The 11,551-nt window shown below is 41.0% G+C and overlaps 1 protein-coding gene across 1 annotated transcript; it reads right to left on the bottom strand.

The window, feature by feature from the left end:
* Positions 1-361: 361 nt before the first annotated feature.
* On the bottom strand, positions 362-11,305 carry LOC110044988 (uncharacterized). The gene is made up of 4 exons (XM_089275069.1): positions 9,675-11,305; positions 8,370-8,454; positions 2,090-3,018; positions 362-659 (listed from the first exon to the last, which is right to left on the bottom strand). The coding sequence occupies exons 3-4, from the start codon at positions 2,949-2,951 to the stop codon at positions 460-462; spliced, it is 1,062 nt and encodes a 353-aa protein (XP_089131195.1). The 5' UTR covers positions 2,952-3,018; positions 8,370-8,454; positions 9,675-11,305; the 3' UTR covers positions 362-459.
* Positions 11,306-11,551: the final 246 nt, after the last annotated feature.

Below are 11,551 nucleotides of genomic sequence, written 5' to 3'. Positions count from 1 at the left end.
CTGACCAGCACCCTTATTTCGCATTTATGTGAAGGGATAAAGGCTCCACAGTTTCTCCGTCTTCTACCCAGTGGAAACCGTCACTTACAAACTCAGTGAAAATCGATTGTTAGTGTGTTGTGGTCCGAGTCCCTAAACTCTTCCTTCTCCGCTCTATGTAGGGTCATAAAGGGAATGAGCGCGAGAGGAAATATGTCCCCGCATCTGGTAGAGCTTGTCCAGAGATTTTTGCGCTACCTGGGTGAGCCTGCGGGTTGTTTGTGGATAGCAATTGAATAACGAACGATTCAACAGGGTTTTTTTTCGGCATTGTTTATATCTGCTGTTCATATGTCTAATTTCATTCACTATCACATTCTCATCAAGTTATAATGATTTTATTGAGCTTCTTTTTCTCGGAATCCACAGTAGATTTTCGCGGGCGGAATGCAATCTCTGAACGCTCTCTGGGATTAACAGTTACGGATTTGCTGTATTTTCCTGTTTAACTGGTTCAGTTATTTTTTGTAAGTAGCTTCCAGGGTCAAACCCTTCCAGTGCTTCACTGCCATGCACCCTACAACCTACTGGTGAACCGACTAAATTTACGCTTGCTTGTAGAATATAAAGAATACCGATCCCAGCAAAATGACAGACAAGCGCACCAACCAGTGGGTGTTCTGAAAGACAAAACGTAAAATACGATCTTCATGGCGGCTCTATTACGTAAGTTCAATAGTGCACTTGTATTAGTCTGACTACTCAAACCAGGCCACTTTGAAGAGTTGACCAATCAGAACGTTACTTGAGAATCAAGGATATAGATCTTTTCCTTAAATAAACCAAAAACATACATTGAAGCTAGAATAGGAACAACAGATCTTAACAAAATCGAAAACCCAACGAAGTGCGAAGTGTTGTGCGCCTCTCGGGAAACTTTGCCATTTGTTGGTTGACTAGTGGTTTCGATCCTAAATTTTGTACGCTTTTCAACGGTTTCCAGGTTTCGCTGTAGCAAAATGAGTTTTAGAGCTAAATTTTACGAGCGAGATTTATAATTATGATAATTCTCAGTCAAGGACTGAATCTCTTAGAGGTCCTTAGAATGTCGGCTATAACGCACAGGAGTGTGTATTTATGTTTTCGTGTCAAACAGACCCCTATTACTTGCCAACACGAGAAAGCTTCCGATCCGTTGTTCTAAGTTTACGTTTTGATTGATTAGTTTTCTTCCGGATGGCCCGGTTGAGCCGGTTCGAGTCGTCGCACTGAAAACCTTTCTACAGTACTGCCGAGCATTTGAACGCGGCCAAAGCCCCTTAACAGCTTAGAACTTGGAAATACTGAAGAAAAGAAACACGTCAGTTCGTCATTCAACATTGAACCGTCGATTCTAAATATATCGTAATTTTGCTGAATTTTATTAAACTGAGAGGGGAATTCCTCTCAAAGACGTGAATAAATTATTTTGTTTAAAGTTCTGCTTAAATATAAATCTGATTTGAAATTCTTATAAGATAAAGCCACCTTTCTGCTCAAAAGTCTGCACAAAATTCTTCTTTAATAGATAGAGCTGACTCTGCTCGACATTCTTCTCACTGCTTGGTGAAATGATCTTGGAATTTTGCAGGATGGTTAGTGAAAGCAGTCATTTTTTATTCTTCATGACCCCATGTTTCACTTTCGATCGGTTTTTCTTTCACATAATCAATGCTTTTTTTTCATCACTGAGCAGGCTTCCCTTTCTTTCCTACTGAATGGTTTATTTTATTGTATGTCACTGGTATCCAGTTTTCTGCTCGCAATGAAATTCCTTGTTTCTTGAAATGAAATTCCTTCTTCCTCCATTATGTTCTGCTTGAAATGAATTGCAATATTTAGCGGAGTCTACACAGTTTAATTTGCTTTAAATCAGTCTACAAGCAATCCAAAGATAGAAAAACATTTCTCAGTAAGCTAAGAGTACTTTTCGACAATCTTCATAATTCGAGTTACTCTTGCTCTATCAATTCTGATTGATTATTCTTTAACGCAAGTTTCTTGGATTATCGTGAGTTAAATAAGTCTATACGGATTCTTCTAAACACTGCTTTAAAATAACAACACTAACCTGACAGTAGATAGATATCCATTAAGTGCCATATTCCTATCCAGGAAGCCACCACTCCGAAACCAAGAATGTACACAAATACCTGCTCTAGCGATCGACTCAACACAGAATATGGCGGAGTCAGTTTAATGGTTATAATGAACTCACTCAGACAATAGCACACGGTCACCACAGCGTACCCCAAACCAACTAATGCAGCCCATGATATAACATTGTGGGTTGGGGTAACCATTGTAGCGACAATAATCAGCCAAGTTCCTCGCCAATAGCATATCACCGCACCTCCAATTATGAACACGGTAACAAAACTATTCAACATCCTGGAGGTGATATCAGCACAGGCAGTAGTTCTGATCCTCAAATATTTCTTTCCAACGAGAATACCTTTTGATAAATCAATGTGTCTTTCGCTGGCACAGTAGCCAGGAATTGCCATGATACTAGATGAACTTTTTGTACATAAAAGGATTACGAATCCAACGACATGAGAAACAGTGGCACTTGTTAGAGTTGTAGTTGTGTAAAGGTCAAGTATCGTCCACAGTCCTCTCCACGATGTTACGCTCAAAAACGCCAGAGGGTAAAAGAGAACAAGATACAATCCTTTTCTCGCTTTTCTTTCATCTAAAAATTCTTTTATATAATCCTCCACAAACATCACCAAGAATATAGTTCCAAAGCTGGCTGTGAATGTAAACGAGGCACTCAAAACTTTGTCGGCTGGAAACACAAACAAGTCTAAAATGTACCATGTTCCTCGCCAATAATTTACTACCGCTGGTGTGATGAAACATAGAATGATGATCAAGTTGAGAAACCTTTTACAAAGCAGTAACGAAAACCTTTTGAAGGGTGAAAACATTTGCTGATGCGAGTCAAACGGAGTTAGTCTGATCTTCTCAGTTCAATATCTTTTACATTCGAAGAAACTAAAAAAAGAGACAAAATATAATTAGAACCAATATTTGCAGATATTTGCTTTATTTTAGACAGTGACGTGCACTTTTCTAAGGCGGCTACTAAATTTTAACCATTCCCCGAGGAAGAAGTGGCGTTTTTTGCAAATCTAAAATACATAATTGAAGCACATGAAGTGCCCGGTTGAAGTGTTCCCGATCCTTAATATTACAACCCAATCTCTGATCGAAACCTAAAGAAGGTACTTGAGATAAATTAACTATCAAAGAAGGATTTAGGACTTTTTTGGGAACTCAGGATCTAAACTGTTGAAGGTCTTGAAGACCTTGTTTCCACGATATTCGGAAAATTTCAGTGGGAATGTGATACTTTGTTATCTGCATTATATTTGTGTTTGTAAATGGCGTCGCGGCAAAACTAGAACTTTACAGGACTTCTAGTTTGTTGAGTTGGTTTGTCTTCCGATGAACCTTTAGCTAAGAGTCAAATTTCATGGAGATTATTTTATTCCAGCAAAGTTTAAATAGTTTCTCTTTTAAGATGACAATATGAAGTTATTCCAAATAGAAAAACCAAATTAGTAAAATTTCTAAGAACATACGTGCAAACATTTCAGCATGCTGATTGGCTGAGAGCACGTCAATTAATCCCTAATAGTGCAGAAAGTTGAAATAAATTGCATGTACGTTATTATCAAGTAATCAAATAACTTTTCTCGTGCAATTTGGAATATAATAAATAAGCACTCGTAAATTTTGCAAAAGCCACAAACTCAACTCGCCCTGGACTCGTGCAATTTGGTTAGTCTTTGAAAAATTTACTTGTGCTTATTTATCCAAATTGCACTCAAAATTATTTGACTACTTATACTAATAATACACTTATTGACAAAAGTACTCGATTCTGATTGGCTAAATTAAAAAGGAGTGCAGTTTTCATGTAACACCATGAAAACAGGAAACAGGAGTGCAAATTTAAAACACCAGTGCAAATTACAACGAAGATATCCGAAGTTAGTGCAAAGACATTCGTGACTACTGACGGTAATCCGAGCTAGGTACTTCGAAAGTGGACGAAGTTAACCCGAAGCCTTCCGAAGATAGCCGAAGATAATTCGACGTTTTCTGAGCACTTCCGAAGTTCACCCGAACCCTTTCGAAGATCAAAGAATATCATCCGAACATTTTAGAACACCTCCGACACTAACCAAACCCTTCCGAAGATTGACGGAGATTTCCGGTGATGTCCGAAGATTGCCGCAAATCACCCGAAGCTTGCCAACGACTTTCGAACAATTTTGAAAGGTTTGCAAACAATTTGTGGAAATGGTCGAAGGTATTGTCTACTGGAATACTAAACACACTAAAGCCTGCCTAAGGAAACATAGACTACGAGTACGTAGTCCTTCTTTCGCTTAGTCCGCTTTTTCTCGCCCGCGGCTAAAATTACTGTTCCATATGACTTTCAACCAAAATTTCGGGATTTTTTGCTGAATGGTTAGCACCCATGGTTGAAACATAATTATTCTGAGCATTATTAAAACAACGTCGTAAGGTGGTTTCAATCATGATCAGACCAAACACGTTCAAAACGGCGGATGATGCGGAGAGGAGGCGAGTGACCAAAAGAACCAAAATTGGAGCTATTATGAGGCCAAATGTCTAGTTGAAATATGGGCCGATGAAGACTGAAATACAACGGCAATTATCGGCGATGGGTAGAAAGCAGAATATTTGGGAGAACATTGCCGCAAAACTTAATGAACTGTAAAAAATTTCTGCGAGTACCATGAAACAGCATAAATTATACGACCATGTATGAAACGCAAACGTGTTTGAAACCGACATCTGATGTGAACAATGCAATAACAAACATGTCTAGCGAAACATGTTTCCTTGAAACATGTGTCCTTGAAATATGTGTCCTTGAAACATGTGTCCTTGAAACATGTGTCCTTGAAACATATTTACTCTTATCAAGTTTCGGCTTCAATGTGAACACAGCTTAGGTCAGATCCAACGTTCAATCAAGCAGGATCTTCGTTCCTGGCTTTGCAGTTTAGTTAGTTTACCATCCAAAGTCGAAATTCTACGATTAAAAATACTGAAAATAGCATCCAAGAAGCTGTTAAGCTAAACCACCAAGTACCTTTACCTTAACCGTTCGCGAATTCCCAAAAACAGATTCAAACGGAGTGAAATTCTGTAATTTGATAATCCATCTTCTATGTTTGACTACAAAGTCGCTATCTGAGTCATGACGTCATATGTGGTCTTTATCACAAGCTGAGCGCTCGCCCGAATGTTTTAAGACCTGTTGTCGAGTATTGATCATAAAATGTCAAACAAGTATACGTTCCTATCGAAAGAAAGGAGTCTTCGTATTTGAGAAGTGCTTGAATAACTTTAGGAATTGGCCATTCCTGATGAATATTGTAAATATTACAGGACAACCCGTTAAAACGAGAAAGACCAGAAAAACGCAAAATATGCTAACCATTAACCAGGCAATTCGCGTAAAACGAGTCGTACAATTTTTAACGTGAATTGATGTGTGAGTTAGCTGAAGCGAGTTTGTTTTGTAAATTTTTTGGCATTGACTCAAAAAAGCGCCATAAATAACCAGTTTTGCTTAAGCTAAAGGAAAGGGTTTATATATATTCCAAAGAAAGTAGCAAAGTAGGAAATAAATTTATCACAACATATCTTGTGCTTTCCTTGTCGAGAGCTGTGGCGCCGTGTGAAAATTAATTCCGTTCCTCAAAAAGAAACTCGCTCACTACTGATCAACTGTCGCACGTTTCAAAACTTAGATTAACATTAGTCAAGAATAAGGTAACCTACGGCTGTGACTAAAAGTGGGACGGGGACTTGGGGACCGGGACGTGGGACGTAGTACGTGGGACGTAGTACGTGGGACGTGGGACGTGGGACGTGGGACGTGGGACGTGGGACGTGGGACGTGGGACGTGGGACGTGGGACGTGGGACGTGGGACGTAGTACGTGGGACGTAGTACGTGGGACGTAGTACGTGGGACGTGGGACGTGGGACGTGGGACGTGGGATTCGGGGACGCGGGGACGCGGGGACTCGGGGACGCGGGGACGTGGGACGCGAGCACGCACGGGGACTCGAGGGCGTGGGACGTAGGGACTTGAAGACGTGATAAACAAACAACACCTGATTTTTGCGCTGAATTTGTAAAATACCTAGACGTGTCAACTCTTCAACCTGGTCTTTCATTATAGAAACTAAAGGCGTCACAACTAAGACGCAAGCACTTTGTAGTTTCCACAAGTATTTCAGTAGACACGGCAGCAATTGAAAAATAAGACTCTTCCCGAAACCAGTAGGTAGAATACCGAAAACATCGCGCTTCTGTGCCACAGTTTCCAGGCATAGCTTCTGCTCATGTTTCAAACCAGAGATGTGATGAAAATGTTGCAAAGAATTGCTCAAAGCTGCCTCGAATTCCACGTCAGTGAACTGTACATTGCACGCAGAAGCCATCTTTGTCGGTCGCGGCAAGAATTATGCAAATTTACATGCAGTTGTCAAGATCTGTCAAATATTTATCTCAGAGCTTCTCAAAGCTGTCAACAGTCATCGATTCAACCAATCAGATCTTGATACCAGGAGCTGGTATCATGGAACGGCGGCATCAATGGAATGTCTACAGGCTCCCCCGTGCACTCCCTCGTCACCAGACCGCTCTCGGCTCGTCCCGCTCGCCCTATACTACACTCGGCTAGCTCGCTCTAAAACTAACCGGTAGCCTGTTCGCAGGCTACAACTTTACATGTGCAGTGTTCAGTCCACTGTATAAAATTCACATAGCGCAGATTTTTATTATTACCGATAATTATTTGAAAACGATCAAGGAAAACCTATATTCATTGGTTGCCAAGAACGATCGCTATCCTCCACAGGGAATATCGCAGAGCTAATTATCACATGGGCGCTATTATTGTCGCTTTAATTTTATTCAGTTCCAGAAGTGGTTCAAAAAAGAAACCAAAATCCTTGCAAGAACGTTTGGTAGTTACGTAAAAAATGCTTTCCCGCTACACGGAATGCCATTCTGATAGATGCTTCCGTTCAAAGGAGAGTTAACCTCACCACCCTCGGATCGCGTACGCTCGAGTTTCTTTCCAAATGAAAAAAAAAAGCCTTTTTGGAAGGGACTGGCTAGGGTTTCTTTGGAATAATAAAGATCGCGCTCGCTTGACTTTGAGTGTAAATAATTACAGCAGTTATCAATCCAGGGGCCTGTATCAATCACACACGACCTTCAGCGCGAAAAAAGTCTAAACAAAACTAAAGTTTTGGTGGATGTCAATCATCTCCGCCTCTTTGCCGACTGTATACAAAATTTTCCTGAAAGTGAAACCCTGCAGCAGTCCAATCGTAAAAATTATCATTTTACTTTCGGTATGTAAGGATAGCTCACTAAATACATTGGCAGTAAATACTCCTTGAAATTTATAACTGAAGACGGGCAGGTCGGGTTTCTCAACGGCCATTCGTATGCATGAATTTACTGCCAATGTATTTAGTGAGCTAGCCGTACATACCGAAAGCAAAATAATAATTTTAACGAGTGGACCGTTGTAAGTTTTCACTTTTTCAGGTAAATTTTGCATACAGTCGGCAAGGAGGCGGAAAAGAATGGCGTCCACGAAAACTTAGGTTTTGTCTAGACTTTTTTTGTGCTGGAGGTCGCGTGTGATAGATAACCGCTGCAAGATACGATCATTTCAAGATCGCGCTCACTCAAATCGATTTGATTCCACATTTTTTATATAAAACTCAGATTAAAGCACACTTTGTCTTTAGTTGGACATAGTTCGTTCACGTGCCCGGTGCAGGTGCCTGTGAGATAAAGCTTTAAATATAATCAAACGTTCGTCTTTATTCGGGCTCTTGCTGCCACGAAATACGCGATAAATAATCGATTCGATATCTGAGAGGCTCTGGCGTGAATGCATCTCCTGCAAATTTGAGCGCGGTCTTTAAAAGCTTTTCAAGCTGCAATTTCAGAAGGTCTACACTATACTGCACGTCACCGTCAATAACGGTAACGGAATACGTTTATTTACTTTTGTTTTGCTATTGAGAAACGAATAAGACGAGAGCGCGAGAATTAGCGCAGAACCGATGAAACACAGAAAAAACCTCTAGGACTTCTGTAGAAACATGGACGCTTTTAAGTGTCCAAGTTTACCAAACCAAAACTTCCTTTCATTAGCCCTTTCACGTCCGAAAATATAAGGTCTGTGAACAGAACTGTTGTCGGAATTTCAACACAGATACCGGCTGTCGTTCTTCGCCATTTCATAGTAAACTAGCTAATATTATTTACCTGTGACTTTCAGCGTTAGGTCCTGCTGGTTATTTCGTAAAGAAGCTGAGTGTGTCCGGAGTCTCCTGTATGACCAGTGGTTATGCTGATGTAAACAGAAATAATCAAAATGTATGTGGTGTCTACAGCCTTGTCACGTGCCGCTGAACATTATATTATGCAACTTTTCCAGATTTAACAGAGATTACTCACTCACGTGTCCAGCAGCCACGCAAATTTATTGGAACAAAAGAGAGTGTTGACATAATGTAAGAAAAGGGTTGAACTCCCACAGGATTGGTTTGGCACACCAACATGGCCGCCGTCTCATTGTTTTGGAACACCAATATGGTTGCCATGACGTCATGTACTGTGCATACGTACTACACGTGTACTGCAATTCGCTTTCATTCTTTTGCAACATTACCGTAAACATTCTGGAAGTAACAACCCTCCGAAATAAAGCGACCAAGAAAAGAAACGTCAAGAAATGGTGGACGCTAAAAATTACCGAAAGTAGCGACACCCTCCCCCCACCCCCACCCCCCCCCCCAAAAAGAAACACTCCTCCCAAAAATAGCCACAGGTATCTCAAGCTCCTTGGGAGCTGTGAACATAAGCCAACATTTGAAAACTTTACATCATGTACAGACACAGCGTAGATATTAGACCGTTTGTATGGGAATACAACGATCGTTCGTAACAATTCGAAATACAGAGTAGAAATGCAATTTGAACGACTTAATTCGACTCTTCTCTGTGCTGAGTATGCTTCCGAGGCGTTTTAGGGCCAGTTTAAAGCAATTCCAGCGAGTTTTAGTTTCGCTGATTTCCCCTCTAAACATATCATTCTTATATAAAGGGGAAAACAATGATGATTGCGCGAACAACTTTATACAGTAATAAAGGCCATAAACTTTGAGAAAAGAACCCTTCTCCCTGCCCAGCTGTCGCGCTTCAAGAGAAGACGATCTGGATCTCTTGCGGTAATAACTGAATAAAGTTTTGTGCACAACTATTTTTAACCGATCCTAACTAACATTACGTAATAAATATAAAAACGAGAACAAACCCTCTCGTATGCACGTGCGTTGCGATCAAGTCATTTGTTTTCGCTCTCTAGTCCTGCTGGAGGGAGACCAGTTTCGCGTCTACCTTGACAGCTCAGGCACAAAATGCCGTTCCTAGAATTTTTGCTTTTTTAACATACCAAACGCACTCTTTAATCCACGATTACTGCCAGTGTATTCAATATACACTTTCCACACGTGCGTCACCAAGACTCAATGTGCGTCTAAAGATCTTTATATTTCTCTGTTCTCTTACCCAACTACGGTGAACAGACTGCAACCAAATTCCGGCTTGAGGAAGACAATCGAGGGATCAGAACGTAGCAGTGGCAGAAATGTTCAGACTTTCAGAGTACATTGCAATAGACGCTGACTATGAAGCAAGCCGACCTGCCCGCGCATATGATGATGAACATCACAAGTCACACTCGAGTTATACTTAGCCTTTTTTGTCCCCAACTTCTGCCCTGAGAAGCCTACACGTAGTTTTACACGTTCAGCACAAGGGTATGTTGAGTCGAGAACAAAGTGCGAGAGACTCTTGAGACCTCTCGAATCGAGACAGAAGCGTGACATTCAGCAACGTAACGCTCTGTTGTCACGCTAAACCCACGCGTGCGTACATTTTCATACTTTGCTCCCTTAACAAAGCACACATTCTCGTCCCCAGAGGCCGCGCTCCTTTTGGTCAGCACCAAGAATCGCGACCTCTACAGGAAGGTCCAATTTTCTGAACATGCGCAAAGTAATTGTTTCGTATTCTCAGCCAATCAGATTTGTCAAAGATTTATCAGACTTTACTCTAGGCATACGCAAAGTGACGGGAAGTCCGTGAATCGCGGACTTCCGGTTTAGGTCCTTCCCACAGGTCGCGATTCTTGGTCCTGAACAAAAGGAGCCCTGCCTCTGGGGACGAGAATGCAAAGCACATGACTAGGAAATTCATCACCACTTTCTCTTTCTGAAATTGAAAGGGCCTAAAATATAATCCAGCTGGATTAGTAGCACACGCATTTAGTTCTAATTTTTGGCGGCGGTAGGATCACAAGCTACCGCAGGGTCAGAATAGTTGACATTTGAGCAACAAACCAAACAGTCCATTACTGCGCTACCATTATTTTGCAATGCATTTCAGTCGCCCGGTTACCGCTTGCAACATATGCCACTCATTTTCAGGGCAGTCCCTCAAGATCGAGTAACAAGTTCTCGAGATAACCCCGGCCAGAGATAAATATATAATAAGAATATCCAGCATCGGCATAAAAAAAATATACATTCTTATTAAATAAAAGAGGGAAGACTGTATCGAATATTTCGGCGGGCGATCGCGGCGTGCTAGCGAGCCATTTAATATCAGGTTTTACATAAATCTGCTACTGCAGCTTTCTATCACAAATGCCGTTCCGTAGGTACGCTACTCACAATCTATCGCCGTCAGTAGATAGTGAGTAACATAGCAGTGTGCGATTATTAAAAATCGCTTCTTTGCTCTTTCGAAATATTTGCGAAGAGGATTTAGATAAAGTTTCGAACGACTCGATTATAATAGTTGACGAGGCCTCGTCAACTGCTGCGCGGTACAAATCTCGAGCTCACCAACTACGGTAATTGTTAAATACATCAATTTATTTTTTGTGAAGGGAAGACTTTCAAAGAACGAATCAAACACAACTTTTCTCACTGCATCTTCCTGCTAATATACATCAGTCTTCTGCCGATTGACCGCCAAAAGCTTATTCACGTACAGATTCTCGAGTGACGCAGACTCACAACGTACCACAGCCTCCTCGTAAAGGTAAATAAGTGTATTCTTTTCCAGAATGAATACACACACAGGAAAAAAATTCAGCATGGCAACAAAAATGGTAATAAGTGAATGAGTACAGTGTAACCAGCGATCAGGCGTTCTTTCTTTTTTTTCTTTTTTCTTTTTTTAGGGGGTGAAGGACAAAACAAGAATGCCTGCTGCTTTTACTTCACGAGTCTTCCCCTTTCCCCCGGGAAAAAAAAAACATGATCGCAGTTTAGTGAATGAGAGGATCGGAGAACGAGCATCGTTTATTTCCAGTCTCTGTAACTGATTGAGCGCGCAGTTTTTCGAACGTCTGTCTGGAAAAAGAGAATAGGAAATAC

Source organism: Orbicella faveolata, unplaced genomic scaffold (genome assembly GCF_042242905.1).
Source record: "Orbicella faveolata isolate gen_17 unplaced genomic scaffold, um_ofav_v1 contig_1, whole genome shotgun sequence".
NCBI lineage: Eukaryota > Metazoa > Cnidaria > Anthozoa > Scleractinia > Merulinidae > Orbicella > Orbicella faveolata.
The sequence above is the reverse complement of the archived record's forward strand: the minus strand, read 5'-3'. Positions and strand labels throughout refer to the sequence as shown.